This window comes from Euprymna scolopes, chromosome 2, assembly GCF_053919585.1.
Source record: "Euprymna scolopes isolate OS-2025 chromosome 2, ASM5391958v1, whole genome shotgun sequence".
Classification (NCBI taxonomy): Eukaryota; Metazoa; Mollusca; class Cephalopoda; order Sepiida; family Sepiolidae; genus Euprymna; species Euprymna scolopes.
Window position 1 is genome coordinate 142,232,849 of NC_136483.1, and position 17,016 is coordinate 142,249,864.

Here is a 17,016-nt window from a genome sequence, read left to right on the forward strand (position 1 = left end):
GAAGAAAAATGATAGGAGAATATTATGATGTATGTGTAATGTGAGTCTTAAAGACAGGCTTAGATCTGACGACCTTCGAAAAGGATTATGTCTGGACTGTATAGGGAGATGTGTACAGAACAGGAGACTTTGATGGTATGGTCACATTTAAAGAATGGATGAGAGTTTTTCGGTAGAGCAGGTGAAGTAGCGGGGAAAGTTGGCAGAGAATGGGAAAAAGTGATAAGGGTGAAGTACTTGAAAGAAAGAAGGATAAATAAAGGCCTGTCCAGAGATAGGTTTGAAAATTAATTTTAAAAATCTGTGCGACACATGTCGGCATATGAATGGATATTAAACCAAATATGATGCATTCACTATTTGGATATTCAAAACGAATATTATGATGCTGATTATGAAATATCTACACACACACACACACACACACACACACACACACACACACACACACACACACAATAATCCACCACTCTAAGACCTAAAATATTCTATAGACTTTTAGGAGATTGTTTGGACGAGATGTCAATTAAAAATTTGTTTTCAATAATTTTTTTATTAAGAATATCAAACTGGTTTCCATAATTAAAATTTTTATGTTTAGTTTGAAAATATCCTTGGTACTTTTACAGAATTTGAACCAAACTGTATTTTTTTTTTTTTTTTTTTTTTAAATTCTAACCTAACCATAAATGAACACTAATCAAAGTTTTAGGTATAGTTTGGCAAAAGTTAGTTTGATTCGATTTAAATTGTGTAGAAACACAAAGAAATATCCACACACAATGACCTCGCCTTTCACTCTAACACCCAAAATAGTTTACAGATATTTTTTTTATACTTATATCATTCATTTATATTCCATCCCAGACAACGCCGGGAGACAGTTAAGCCGGGATGTTTTTTTTTTAATAATAATTTGAAGTGAAAAAAATTCAAGAACAGAAACTAAGTTTTTAGAAGTACTGCAGCTTTTTCTGAAACATCAAATAAAAACTGTTTCTTACTTTAAAGTATTGCATGAGAACAGAGAATCAAATCCAAGGTCACTGGCAACTAATTGTACTTGCTGCTTCAGCCATGTTTGCATATCTTGAAGTATTTGTGGAGATGGTTGCTGAAAGACAAATAAAAACATTGATGAATTGAAAAAAAAAAAATCCTTTGTATTATTTTGATTCATCGGACTACTGTTCTCATCTTGAGTGTGATTTTCGGTCGATGTAACCTCCGACTTTCTTCAGGTGTATCTTGTCGAACTCAGGAATGTTTCTGTCAAACTCGGGAATTTGAACAAAATTTTGAATGGAACCCTTTATTTACTTCACAAAAAAAATACAATTAGGAATTACTTAGGACCTCTATCCAGTAGTGGCTGACGGAACAAGAGCATGCTACCCTCCCCCCCCCCCGTGAAGGAAATAAAGGGCTCCATTCGAAATTCCTTCAAAATCCCCAAGTTTGACAGAAACATTCCTGAATTCAACAAGATATACCTGAAGAAGGTCAGAGGTTAGATCAACTCAAACATTGTGAAAATCACGCTCAAGATGAGAACAGTAGTCTGATGAATAATAATAATACGAATAACCAATCCTCATCTCAAAAGTTCAAAAGCGTCATAAAAATACATTCTTCTTATTCCTACAAATAAATAAAATATTCCTTAAATTGTAGAAAAAAAAATGTTAAATATTGGTCCCCAAGTTGCTTCTGCACTGAATGGTTGTTGTTAAATATTATTTATTCATTTTGTATGAATCAGATGATTATTGTTAGTATTTGTTTCCCCAATATCTTCCTAGTTAAAATTCTTTCTAGAAAGACATTACAGACTATATGAAGGTTGCCAATACTCCTGTGGAATCAAACTTGGCATACCCAGGTTATCAATCCATATTGTCAACCATGTAGCCACTATCACCTCCCTTCTGCTGAGGAAGTGTGAGTGACCAGCCATCATGCAATTAAAGGTGTGCAAATTTGGGGGAGGAGAAGGAGTATCGAAATGGGAGGAGGGGTATACAATCCTATTCAAACTATCTCCCTTTCTTATATTCTCAGTTTTAGCATAGAAAATAAAGGAGTAGCCATCGGGTATCACCAGTACTCTGCACGCCCTTGCATGCAGTATTGCTCATAACCACTACACATGGACCACTATGATTCAAGATCTGGTGCTTGTGACACTCATCCTCAGAAAGTTTAATTGGTTTCTTTCAAAAGAGAAAGTGTCGTGGGAATATCAAGTTCGCAATTGAGTCCTAGTTGCTTGCATATACCTGTCAGAGGAGATTTTGCAGTTCTTTGAAAAGGACCTGTTGATGAAAGAAAAATCTGTATGATGTAAATACCCGTGACAAAACAAAAAATATCATATTCCAAAATTTACGTAAATTGACCAAGTAGTTTTATTTGTAAATAAAAAAATCAAATTTTATGAGTCTTGTCTGCCATTTTGAAAACAATCTAAAATGAAACAAAGGAAGATAACTCAATATTTCAAGTTTGTGAGATTTATGTTGGAATTCTTATAAATTCCCATTAATCGTTTAAAAATGATTTTCTTTATAAAAATAAAATTACTTGATCATTTTATGTGGTTTTTGGAATATGATATTTTCGGTCCATCACAGATATGTACATTTTCCTTTATTTTTGTTTTTGATATTGGGGAATTTCGGACAAGTACTATATTTTCTCATCGAGCATTTTCAATTTACACTTAAACTGCTCTTGTGCCATATCTTGCATTTGTGTGATTAAAATGCCTTTAAAAAATTGGTACAAACCGGTTTTTATGCAGCCTGTAGTGTCCGTTGGCAAATGAAAAGAGAAGAAAAAAATATGGCTATTGATTCTCTTTATATGTTTGCGATCTTGTCACTTGATATGCAAATGAAATGCTTCCGATTTTGAATAAAAAGACTCATTTTGCTGAGACATGATTTCATTTCTGTTTAATGAAAACAGGTTTTCTTTTTTTGTTGGAGACCATCTACTAGTCAGCCAGTCGTGTACAAATCTCAAGCGCGATAGGAGACTTCTATCATGTCTGAAAGTGACACAATGTTTAATGAGCGAGATCAGAGATGCGCCGCTGTATAATTCATGCTCTCTACCAATCCAAGTTATGACAACAAGATCATTGCCAGCACCCTCAAAAGGCATTGTGGGATTGCCATGAATACCAGGGACATGCCCAGGATGATGAAAACAAAGTTTCCGGCCACGGTTATAGTGTTTGGTGCGGTTTCAGGTGAGGGCCACATCATGCCACCTCACATCTCCGAAGTTAGCTTAAAAGTCAACACCAAAGTGTACCTGGATGTGCTGAAGAGTGTGGTGATCCTCTGGTCCAATTAAGTGGCCGCTGGCAGACCCTAGGTGTGGCAACAAGACTCAGCGCTGGCCTATAAGTTCAAAAAGACCCAGGCTTAGCTTCAGAAGGCATGCTATGACATTGTACCCTTCTCTCTCTGGCTATTCCTCCATCCCTCAACCTAAACCCGCTGGACTACTTCGCTTGGTTATACATTGAGAACATCACCAACATGACCTCCCACAACACCAAAATTATCCTGATTGCCGCCATCCACTAAGTATTCACCACACTCGTGGAAAAGGCATGATCCCAGTTCCGTACATGCATTGAGGAGGTAATTGAAGCTGAAGGCGGCTACACTGCTCTATTAAATAATCAAGTTAAAGGATGGAATATTGTTGCCACATCTGAGCAGGAGCTGCTAGAAAGAACTTGTCCTGCCTTGATAGAGTTCAAAATAAACTTTGTAGCCTCGTAGGAGATGTCCTTTTCTCTTCCTTGCAATCTCTATCTCACAGAAGAGATGTTGCGAGTTTGTCTCTGATGTATCGTTATTTTCATGGAAGGTGTTCAACTGAGCTTCAATCTATGGTCCCCCCTCGCCAAACTTTCACAAGAAACACTCGTCTAGCTGTAAACACTATCAATCCTTGAGTGGCCTCTTGGCCTTGATAAGTGGTGATGCCTATGTAAAAAAAAAAGAAAAAAAAGTTACCTGCATTGATTTTTTCAATAAAAGTTTTAAAATAATGATGTAGTATTGTTTTCTTTAGGGCGAGACTTTTATCGTTTCACTCTGTAGTTAACCACAATTTTTATAGAAGAAAAAAAATATTCATTCTCTATGATTCTATCAGTATAAAACTCAACTTACCGAAATGCAAGGATGAACTGGAATGTTGGGAAGATATTTCATTATAAATGGTGCTCCAACAAGTTTTAAAAGTGCCAGATTCTCTTCATTTGACATGTCTTCTCGTTTTTTTAGCAAAGAAGCCAAGCTTTTAGCAAAACCATCTTCAATCTGCAACCAATTCATAAAATCTTGGTTCAATTATTTAGGAAGATAATAGTTTCTCTTCTACATTAGCCTTAAAAGCTATGAATATTTTATATTCTAGCTTTTGACGTTTTTAGTGACCATGTGATCATCATATCAGTTTAACGTCAGTTTTACATGCTGGTATGTGTTGGACGACTTTTAGAAATTGACTTCAAAACTAACCTATGTAGCCAGGTCTAAAAATTACATAGCCTGAAACACAGCCGATTTCCTTTCTCTATCTGAAACAAGATTTTTATAACCTGGATAGTCTTCCTTATGTCAACCTAGTGAGGTGATGGAAACCAGTGTTTTTATTGAAGCACTATTGCCTACCAAGACTAAAGAGCATTTCACCTGCTATGTGTTTGGGTATATCTTTTCCGTACATGTAGTCACCATTTTGTGTGTTGTTTTATAATGGATAACACAACACGAAGGTAAAAAGAACAATAGCAAAGAAACAGTTGGATCTACAAAAACACACATTAATTCACAGAAAAATAGTTTGTCAAAGACAAAAGCAGATGAGGTTATGTAACAAATAACATTGTACACAGTATAATCTGCAAAGGGAAGTGCAACAGATGTCAGTACAAAAGACACAAACATCTTCCAATTAAAATTAGAACGAACATATGTTGCTCACATTGGAAATGGAGAACTATGCACGAGAAAATATTACTTAATTTGTGTTGTGGTTATGTAAGTCTTGAATCTCTTCATCGCTAGTGTTGTCATCTTGCAGGCTGGTAATAATCAAGACAAATACAGTGGTATAATTAACAAAAAGTGTATTAATAAAAGTATGTTACACAAGTACACTTCATGATTCTGGGGCCATAACTGCCACAAATCATTAACCGCATAACGTGTTTGATGTAACTATATTTATAGTCTTTAGCTAAGTCCATTATTCCTGAAATATGTATATCAGCTTAATCCATAGCAATTTCTTTGGTTTGTGTTCTGGAAATTTATTCCACTGCTAGCAGGAAGATACCTGATAGACAGAGTATTAAGTTTTGTAAAAGCCAAAGATTGATTGAATGCCACGCCAGAAAAAGGATAAGATTCCATACTAAATTCCATATGTGGGTAAAATGAGATTGCAAACTCTTAAGCTAAAAGAGTGTATTCTTTAACAACAAATCCAAGGGAGATAACTTGGATAATTCTGGTACAAAATCCCATCCCTCTTTAATTTCTTCTGGACGGAACTCATATTATTTTCTAAAATAAATAATTTTATTTATTTTATATAAAAGCACAGAACACTTGAAGTTAGTGACCTTGTGCCAGACGCATAAGCACAAACGAAAAAAAACAAAGCAAAAAACAATGAGACTACAAGAGAAAGAAACAAATGGATTTAAATATCAAGCCACAGAAGGCAAAATAATTAGATTCTGCAGACAGTGGCTATGGTCAAAAGAATGTCTGTGACTGCCTGATTTGGAAAGTGATGGCCAAAAACATACAACTATGCAAAGTAGCCAACATCTTCTGAATAAAAAGTACAATATTATGATCTGGAAAATAGGTTTGGGATACCACACAGCTAGCATGATTGAATATGAGTCAGACTCATATTTCACATCAAAACCTAAAGAATTTTACAAGCAAGACGTTTATAAACTGGTTGATAGATCGAAATAAAGTTATACAGAGCAAAGGTCATTATTGTTATTAACGAAGATTAAAAAAACAAACAAATAGTTTTTCATTTTGAAATTATAAATCAGCAAAAACTTTCGCACTGACCTAATACTAATGTATTAACATTAATTAACAATTAAATTAACAAGGCGAAAATTCACTCAAGGATGAGGTGGGGGTCAATAAGATGTAATAGTTGCCAGTTGAAAGATGAAGAATATTATGAGAGGATTGAATGTGATGAATTGAACCAAGAAAGTTTGATTATCAGTAAGGATAAGTAATATGTTTCAATATTCGCAAGTGTTCACCCAGTTTTTTGATCAACATCAGCAAGAAAGGAAGTGTGAGACCAATCAAATTACAGATACGCTTCTCTGCAGAGGCCAAAAGAATCCCTGGCCCAATGTTACAAACAGCATATTAGTGCCATGCGATGTTTCACAAAGGTTTTCCACAGTTTTCAAAATGGTATTCTTTAGCATTTATACATTATGGAAAATCATGTGGAATTTATTTAGGTCTAAGCATTTTTGTTTTATGGACAAGGAATGAAGCCACTTGATGTAAGGAGCTAAAACAAAAAGTACCACTTCAAGGTAAAAACTACGATGAGTGCTATATGGACTCAGTGTTTAGAGTGTTCCATTGGTATTAGTTTGTCATAATAAGGTCACAAAGTTAAGCAATGTTGAGCCTTGTCAGTACCAGATGGGTGACCATTTGAGAATATCAGACACATTATGTCATCTCACCTGACTGGTACGTACCTACGGTTCTGGAGACTGTTTGTTAACTTGATATTTCTTAAAACCTTCATTATTCGAAGAAAGCTGACTCAGTTCCTCCAGAATGAATACCACACCAAGTGAGAAATACTGTACTTTTCTTTCTCATTGTAAGGCACACTTGATGTCAGTATTCATGTTCTCTCTAGTGTTCACATTATCTTGGACACAAACTTTAATGATATAATAACAAATATGTGATATTATTCGTGCCCTCCCCCTAGTGTTGGGAAACAGGGGAAAAATATAACAAAAGAAGAGGAGATAGGTTTATTCAGGTAGACAAAGGAAGGCTAAGCTGTGGTTGTAATTAAGATGATGGGAACAAAAGAACTAGAAGATTATTAAGCAAGGTGTGGTAGTTATTAAAATGACAAAAGAACTGAGCAATAGAGATATATTTAGGATTGGCAAGGGGTTTCATGATGGTGGGAGCAGCTTGCAAAGGCTAGTGCTTTTGCAATGCTTTATGACATTATTAAACTTATGACAGTATCCAACTTATGACAGTACAGTTGACGAGAGTTGAGTTGCAACTTTGGCACACTTGGAATTTGGACACAATTTTTTTGTTTTTTTACATAGGCATCACCACTTATCAAGGCCCAGAGGCCACTCGAGGATAAGGGTTAAGAGTGCACAGTAGTCAATTGGACAATATAGTAATCATTAGTAATGGAAATTCGGTAAATTTGTTAACTTAAGTGGAACGGCTCAACAAGAACTTGTTCACGCTGGACTTGAAAACAACCATATTGTAGTCAGCTGGAAAGCAGGAAAACGGAAGACAGTTTCACAGGCATGTAGTTCTAAGAAAGAAGCTTTGTTCATGGAATCTACGTTTAGGTACAGATAAGGAGTGGGGGAATTATTGATAGTGTTTTCAGCTAGATGAGTGTTTCTTGTCAGTTGAACACAGATTCGTGGCTTAAAGCAGATGGGGAAGCAAACACAACCTCGACAGTAGATGTAAATGTAGACTTTAGCATTTAGATGGTCGGGGGTGTCATACATGCACTCAAAGTCCAACAAATATATTGGAATGTGTTGAGGTTGTGTTTTATTTTATTTTTATGCTTGTGAATTCGCATGCACCCGGTCAACAACCACCAATGTATAAAAGACGATGACACAGCCAGAACTAGAATAAGAAAAAAATAAGAAAGTCATGGCACACAACGCTGGGGATGGCAAGTTGTTGAGCGGGAGGAGGGGGAGGGGGACGCACGTGATGTCACAAACATATATTAGTTTATTTTTATAATATGATAGTATGTATTGAAGTGAGACCCAGATGGTGAGTGTTCATGACATGCACTGTATGGAAAAAATTGCTATGAGAATGATACGATGGATGTGTAATATGAGTCTTAAAGACAAGTTTAGATCTGATGACCTCATGTTATATAAAAGTTTCATTATTATTATTATTATTATTCTGTTTCTTTTTGTTGTTCTTGTTGTTGGTGTTATATTGTTCGTTGTTATTAAAAGTGCATGTTAGAGAGTCTTATTAATGTTTGTTGAGAGAGTCTTAGAGGGATGTTGTTGTGTGTTAGAGAGAGAGATGTTGTTGAGAGATTGTTCGTGTTATAACGCGATTCATATATATGAAAATGTTCATACTGGAAGTTTAGAAGCTCTTAGAGTGAGGAAACAGTGTTCAGACAGTCTTAGTGTTCATATTGTGTATGTCAGATGTGTATGTCAAGACATTCTAAACCACATGATATACAGAAGACATATAATGACAATTTTCACTTTACCTTTTGGTAGAATTACAACACAAAGATGACGTTTATAAAAACACATGATGGGTTTATTTCTTCTCACGACCGGCCATGGTTTTCTGAGTCAAGAATTCAAAGCTTCACATTCTATGTTTCAAAAGTGACCGTCTCGCTTCTAGACGTTCGAATGTCCATGTCTGGACTGTCGTCTGTCATCCTCAGACTCTCTCTGACTCTCCCCCAGTTCCTCCTCCTTAACTCTAAAGTTTTCTAACTATATCTAGAACTTCCCATTTTCCATGACGTCATACACATGTTAAAACATGTGTCTTCTTTCACGTGTTCTGGACATGCGTGTCCAAAACTTTTTCCTTTGTTTACAAAAGGAATTTTAACCTATATTCCCAGTAAGCTATTTTTCCAATATGTTAAAAACATTTTTATTAAATTATCTTGTATACTTGCATTCCTCAATTGAATTTTTCATAACAAAATTGACAACGCACATTCTTTTCTTGAAACTATTTTATCTCTAAGCTAAACAATGGTTTGTTTTACATTCCATTTTCTAATTCTCTCTCGTAATCTATTTCTGAACCTAATTTACGAGGTTTGAATTTCGTCTATTCTATTTCATTTTAACTAAATCTCTCTATTTTTATACTTACATGAAAAGGGGACAGCCCTTATCATGTAACACTCAGAAGAAGATTAAAATTGGATAGTATAGGAAGATGTGTTGTTGTATAGAGGGGTCATCACATGGAGATATCTGACATAAAAGGTAGTCATTATAGAAAACGAATATGCTTCATACTTCTTTCTCTGCAGTTCTTCTGTCTCCACTGCTGTTTTCTTACTAGCACAATAAATGATTGAGACACCTGAATGTTCTTCTTTTGTGAGACCACAGACCAACACTTTATATATTTTTAAAATATAAATTTATTTCAGCTGTCTTAATGGTATTCACAAGAGTCTGCTTACGTGTCTACATGCTTGTTCTTTTGTAGCCCCGCTTACTGGACTTGGATCCCGTCTGGTGACCAAACTCAAACTCTCAGCTGACTAAACTTCTTGTCTCTTTCACCTGTCAGTTCCGGTGACGTCGCCGATTAAAAGACATGTCTCCTTAGCATGTGCTCTCCTCTGCCACATATGCAACTGTTCAAGGTCGATAGAGTTATTTTTGTTTATATTTAAACTAAGCTAATTTTTGTAAACATTAATAGTTCCTAGTATAAACTATTTTAACAATATCACTGGATAGATAAATAAATGATAGCTAATTTAACTTTTAACCTTGCTATTATCTAACAGTGTGTAAAACAAAAGACTTCAATGGTGTGGCTATGTTGAAAGAATGGATGTCAGTTCTTGGGTCAGTAAATGGAGAACAATATAAACAGCAGATCCAATTCACAGAGGAAAAACATGGTAGGAAGAGATAAAAATGCACTTCAGAGAAAGACAGATAAATAAAGATTTTTTTATTTTATTTATTTTTTTTTTTATTCAATTTTCACCCCAAACAAGGCACAGTGCCACTTTGAAGCAGGGGGCTACTATCAGGGACTTAATTAGCGGGGTCATTATGAAGGGAGATGAGTAGAAAGATGTTTGTTAACATTACACTTGAACTTCTGCATATCATTGCAGTTGGGAAAGCAGAATCCCGGAAGGGAGTTCCAAAGACCCGCAGTTCTGGCGAAGAAAATATTGGAGTAAAAGGCTTTCTTGCACCTAGGGATCTCTACTGTAAAGGAATGAGACTTAGTAGCTTGTCGGGTTTGTCAGGGGTAGTTACGTCGGGGAGGTACAAGTGTTTGCAGTTCGTCAGAGCATTCACCATTAAAGTATTTGTAGAACAGGCAGAGGGATGCAACATCTCGTCGATGGGACAGAGGCTGAAGCCTAGATGACAGTTCAGGACCTATCAGGTTGGCGACTCTCTTTTGAACCCTGTCCAGGAGCGAGAGACAAGCAGCAGATGCACCAGCCCAGATGTGGCAACAGTACTCCATACATGGGCGAATGGTTGCCTTATAGAGGTATAGGATACTGTCAGGCGTAAGTAGTTTTCTAGCACGGTAGAGGGAGCCAACCTTCCTTGCAGCAGCCTTGGCAATGCTCTCAATGTATCTATTCCAGTTCATATTCCCTGTAAACGTTAGGCTGAGGAGTTTAAAAGAAGTACTTTCAGGCAATGTGTTCTTGGCCATTGCTATTGGTGGTAGAGAAGGTTTCTTGTAGTTATTGAAGCTAGCCAGAGGTTAGTTTGGAAGTCAATTACTTAAAGCAGTCCAACACATGTCAGCATGTAAAACATGTGTTAAACTAATGATGATGGTGATGATGATGGATAGTAACACATGCATTTGAGAAGTCAAGAAATTTTGTTTTCTAGGTTATCCTAATCCTCAAATTATTCAAAGTCGGGCGCAGAATGTTACTTTCTAATATAAATGGTAGCTGAATTATCTCCCCTTGAAACATTAATATATTCCCTCGATAATAATTATGTTTATGGTTCTACTGTTTTTTTTATATCATGTTAAGCACTATTTTACATGTTTTGTAAACCCTTTTTACGTTTGTTTTTGACAAACTCTTTATGTGATGATAAAAGTGTGTACCTCTATCTCTACTATTACATAAAAGAAACTTTGTGTGTGTGTGAGAAAGAGAGAGAGAGAGAGAGAGAGTTTGTTCTCTATGAACTCGAAAATGGTTGGGTCAATTTTATGAAATTTCATACGAAGGTACTTTATGTGCCTGGCAATGTTCTTAGGTTTTGTATAAGAATGTCTTCAATAAGTATCGATAACCAGAATAATCTGATGAAAAAACAGGCGATTTTCACCAAAGTTAACACATTACACAGCCTATCACCACAAGTGCATTTGAAAGTTTTATTACCGCACAAACCGAAAGGCTGAATATATAAAATCAACAGTAGTTTCGTTGATCATTATTCGATCCCAGGCAATGTCGGGTCTTTCTGCTAATACATATATATATATATATATATATATATATATATATATAAATAAATCTAACTGGGTTGGATATGGGGTCCTCGTCAATCAATTTAGTCCCATGCTTTAACTGGATTCGATTCTTGTCTGCTGATGGTGATGGATTGTTGACCTACTCGTCTGACAAAAACACTTTAGAAATGCAGATGACAATCAGTCTGGAAAGAAAAACTATCTGAATATAAGCTACAAGACAACATGAATAGATTCATATAATACATTGGCCTCGCCAGAAAAATCAATTTCTGTGAACTATTGTTGGTTTCAAGTATCCGACGGAGGAAGTGAGTACTTGCTGTAAATGTGCACTGCACAACATATTTTGCTTGTGCATTGAAGGCTGACGTTATAGTGATAGATGTTTGGCTAAAGGAAGTGGGGAGAGACAGAGAACTGAAAGTATCTCTGACCCAAGTCCGAGCATCTAGGAGGTATTTTCTTTATTTGAAGAAAATGCCTCATTGAATGGAAAAGTCATGCTGGTACCGGCCTTTGTGAGAAAAACAATGTCCAAGATTATCTGAGGATAAACCTTTATGAATCAAGATGGATTAAATGCTATCTTTAGTGGCTGTCTTGAGTGGTCAACTTCTAGGTGGTTGATAGGTGATTACAATAACAAAACCAGGGTGTCAAAAGTCGGGGGGGGAAAAGACTTCATGAGATGAGAAGAGGAAGTGATCAAATCCTTCCTTCCCTTCATAGGAGGAGTGTGTGTGTGTCGGCACTAGCCTTATTTGGGTTCAACTGGCTTCCTCCGAAGGAGGAAGTTTCATGGGAGTATGAAATTCACAAGCGGTCCCCAGTTGCATGTATATCCCTGTCAGGGGAGATGACGATGTTAGGTTTTTGCAACTCTTGCAGAAAGGTGTTGGTGTCCTCCTACATACAGTGCCTGGAATTACCAAATTGGTCACCCATTTTAACAATGACCAGGCTCAACATTGCTTAACTTCGGTGATCTGACAGGAACCGGTGTGTTAATGTGATTATGCCGTATCATATAGGAGGAGTAAGAGTGGAAGTTTAACATAAGACAGAGGAGTTAATTTTCCAGAGAGCTGCTGGGCAGTTTGAATAGTGTGTCTGTCCGAGCAGGTTGGGTCCTTCAGGGCTCTCAGTCAAAGGATGGTGTAATGGTCTGGTCAGGCAGAACTAATTCTGTAAGTCTGCCATTAAACCTTATGAAGTAATTACCTCTTGCAGTATTCAAAAAAAAAAAAAAAAAAAAAAAAAAAAAAAAAAAAGAATGTTATTCTTTGTTTATAAACTAGGCTTATGGTTTTTGTTTTGGAAGGGGAATTACTTTGTTGCAGTACTGACTGGATCGGACAATAACTTTGGATCGGCACAATAAGTATTGCTACTGCAATAAACACAAGAGGTCATGTTCCTATTGCCAGCAGCTTAAACACTAGCCTCTGGTTCACACATGTCTACTTTAGATGAAATCCAAAATTTAAAAAAAAAAAAAAAAAAAAAAAAATGAGCCCACCAGAAAATGGAAGTCATCTGACTCATGACGTCACCCTTCCCATACAGAGTGGCCAACTTACACTCCTCCCTCCCTTATATTATTCAACAACTATTTCCTCACTATTCTTTATCTTTCTCCTGACACCATGTGTTATACCTAATAACACAGCATCCAAAATACTAACCTGATGTGTGCAAAAGATATAGCTGAACAGCATATGTCACTGAAAACGTAAAAGCTACGATGCAAAATAGTCATTAGCATTACAGAGTAATTTCTTTATTGGAAGATCCATGCTTAAATGTTTCAGCATCAATTTCATTTAACCAAGTTGAACATAGTGATCAAGTATAATTTAATGTATGCTAGCAGGGCTACCTGGTGTTGCCCAAGGTAAAAGTGTGACTTATTTCTATAAAAATTTCTATCTTGCTACTTCTCTCTATCCGTCTTTCCCCTATCCCCTCCTTCACTCTGCCCATAGCTGGATCTATCTACACGCGTATGCACAGGCAGTTCTCCATTTTATAAAGTATACATATTCCAAAGAGTAAAATAAAATAAAAAATAAAATAAAAAAATAAAATAAAATAAAAAGGAAAAAAATGACAAAAAGATTTTTTTAAAATAAAATAAACTTTTCAAAATTTAATTTTTTTTTTTTCAATTAAAAATTGTTTTGGTGCTGGTGTACATTGGGGATCATTTAAACGAATACATTTCAGGTGAAAACTTTTCTACACTTTTTTTTTTTTTTTTTTACATAGGCATCACCACTTATCAAGGCCAAGAGGCCACTCGGGGATAAAGGTTAAAGAGTGTATAGTAGAAATTGGACAATATAGTAATTGGTAGTAATGGAAATTCAGTAAATTTGTTAACTTATATGGAACGGCTCATCAAAAACTTGTTTATGTTAGACTTGAAGACAACCATATTGTAGTCAGCTGGAAAACGGAAGACAATTCCATAGGCGTGCAGTTCTAAGAAAGAAGCTTTGTTCATGTTTAGGTTTAGGCACAGATAAAGAGTGGGGGAAATTGTTGATAGTCTTTTCTGCTAGACGGGTGTTTCTTGTGAAAGTTTGGTGATGGGGGGGACCATAGATTGAAGCTCAGTCGAGCACTTGCCATGAAAAGCAGAGGCAAACTCGCAACATCTCTTCTGTGAGAAAGAGGTTGCAGGGAAGAGAAAAGGATATCCCCTACGAGGCTACAAAGTCTATTTTGAACTCTATCAAGGCAGGACACATACTTTCTAGCAGCTCCTGTCCAAATGCGACAGCAGTACTCCATCCTTGGACGTACCTGGCTCTTATATAGATAGAGAATTGCATCAGCAGGGAGATATCTACTGGATCGATAGAAGGATCCGACCATTTTTCCAGCGGCCTTGGCAACGGATTTAATGTATATGTTCTATTTAAGATCAGGAGTAAAGGTCAAGCCCAGAAGCTTGTCAAAACATGAGGCCTCCCAAGACAAGAGCAATTCATGTCAATTGATGCCAGATGGGGATCAGAGCGTTGAGGATATAAAGATAAAAGCTTGGTTTTAAACGCATTAAAAGTAACAAGCCACCTCTTTCCCCATTGTCCCACCAGAGGAGAGAGAATCGAAGAGAATTTGGTCGTTTACGGTCTTAGATGTGCTACCATAGATAGTAGTGTCATCAGCATAAATGTCTATGAATGATGTAAGGACGTGATTTGGAAGATCATTAATGTAGATCAGGAAGAGAGTTGGACCTAGGATGGACCCCTGAGGGACTCCAGCATTAATATTGTGAGCTTCTGATTTCTGCCCATCAACCACTACTCTTATGAACCTATATATAAATGTACGGAAGCTATTCCAGTCAGCCATAGAGTATTGATATACTGTATGATGGAGAGGTACATCTGAGGACTTATTACATTTCATTTTTATCTTAACTTATACAACAGAGTGGTCGGAAGATCCAGGTGGAGACAGAACAGAAGCTGAACACAGTTCAGGGCAAGTTGTGAGAAAAAAAGTCTAGGATACTTGCATACTGGCCGTCAGTATCGGGCACACGGGTGGGTTCGTGAACAATCTGAGTGAGGTCATAAATAATGGAGAAATCATGACAGAACCTCCCCTCATCATCAGTCTTGTTTGAGTGAGTTAACCATTCCACATTGTGAACATTGAAGTCTTCACAGACATATTACGCATCATGTTAAAATTGGTATAAATTCCCCCCCAAAAAAATGATCCCGTAGAAAAATAATTACAAGTAAAAATATAATTTATCAAATTATCAAGTTTTAATGTAGAAAAATTGCATGAGAAATTCAATATGACAAACAAAGGAGATAACCCACAACTTAAATTAAGGGTCGCCAAATTTAAACACACAATCTTAGAACATAATTGTGGATGATTTTTTTTTTTAAATGCATCTAGCACTGGATAATTTTTTGGAATCTTTGGAATGTATGCTAATTTCGACATGACATGTAAGTATGTAATAATGTTTTCACCTGAAATGTGTTGGTTTAAAAGTTCAATCTACACAAGCACCAATGTTTTATATTATAAAAAAAAAAAAATTCTTAAAACTATGAAAATTAATTTAAAGATCTAAAAAAGAGAAGAAAAAAAGAGCCTATCAAATGAAAATCAGTAATCAAGGTAGATAACTCTTCTATGAAGGGGGAATACAAATGGTCTCACCTGAAGCCAGCCGACTGTGGGTTGTAAAGTCTCTAAGTAACAAGAATGTAACCAAACATGCAGTCCATAAGGCGACCTGTCATCAACATGCATTTCTTGTAAGGTGCCAATCGATTCCATTGACATTTCAAAGACTTGTTTATTATCTTTATTTTCTTTTTTAATATTGTCTTTAATTTCTTAACACTTAAAAAAAATAAAAATAAATAAAATAAAAAAATAAGAAAAAAAAAATTGGAAGAATCATTTGAAAAAAAATAAAATAAAATATTGGTGCTTGTTCACATTAGTGATCTTTGAAATCAATGCATTTCAGGTGAAACCATTCTTATGTGAGGCTTGGAGAAGAGCCATCAGACAAAATGCTAGCATGGAAACAAACATTACATGACGATCATGATGATCAGATGTGTCATAGCGAAATTAGTATAAATTCCAAAAATTATGAAAAATGATCCAGTAGAAGATGTGCTAGATGTATTTGTAAAAAAAATAAATAAATAAATAAATTAAACAAAAGAAAAAAAGAAATAAAAAAATCATCTGCAATTACAGTGTAAAAATGGGAGCCCTAAATTTAAGTCAAGGGAGATTAATCAGTTTGTCATACTGACTTGGTCACACAACTATTTAACATTAAAACATGATAAAATTCGATGAATTCTATTTTTACTTGCAATTATTTTATTAGATCATTTTTTGTAATTTATACTAATTTTGATATGGTATGTAAGTGCATAATGTTTTCACCTGAAATGTGTTGGGTTAAAAGTTCACCAATGTAAACAAGCACCAAAATGTTTTCAAGTATCTGGTACAGAAACAATTTGTGAGTAGAATTAAAGAAAAAACAAAAATTCCCAATATCAACTGTTAAAAAAAAAAAAAGAAGGTACTTGTAGAGTTTAATCAAGACATTAAAAAAAAAAAAATCAAAATATTGAAAAAAAAAAAAAAATTATATATTGTACCTATTCATTATGAAATAAAGTTTTCATAAAAAAAAATCACTTTGATCATTTTTTTTTTTTTTTTTTTTTTTTTACAGAGGAAAATCAAATTTTAATGAGATTGATCGGGTAGCGTCCATCTTGATTTTTCACTGATGAGGAGAAAGCGTCAGGGAAGATAACTCCAATCACTGCTAAAAGTTTGTCAAAATTTGACGAGATTATTTTGAAACATAGGCAGAAAAAATACTAAGTAAAAAAAATTTTTTTTTCACTTATTTTAAAGAGTTTATATCTCCTTTTTAATCCTA

General features: G+C 35.4%; 1 protein-coding gene across 2 annotated transcripts in view; it reads right to left on the minus strand.

Annotated features, from left to right (window-relative positions):
- Nucleotides 1–15,961, minus strand: part of LOC145296822 (uncharacterized) — a 141,288-nt gene extending 125,327 nt beyond the window's left edge. Inside the window, exons 1-3 of one of the 2 annotated variants that reach the window (XM_080142925.1) lie at nt 15,756–15,961; nt 4,197–4,346; nt 1,005–1,114 (exon numbers count right to left, since the gene is read on the minus strand). In XM_080142925.1, coding sequence (XP_079999051.1) covers nt 1,005–1,114; nt 4,197–4,346; nt 15,756–15,881 — 386 coding nt within the window. In that variant the 5' untranslated portion in view covers nt 15,882–15,961. The remainder of the gene's footprint in view (nt 1–1,004; nt 1,115–4,196; nt 4,347–15,755) is intronic. The other variant, XM_080142934.1, reaches the window with a different exon arrangement.
- Nucleotides 15,962–17,016: the final 1,055 nt, after the last annotated feature.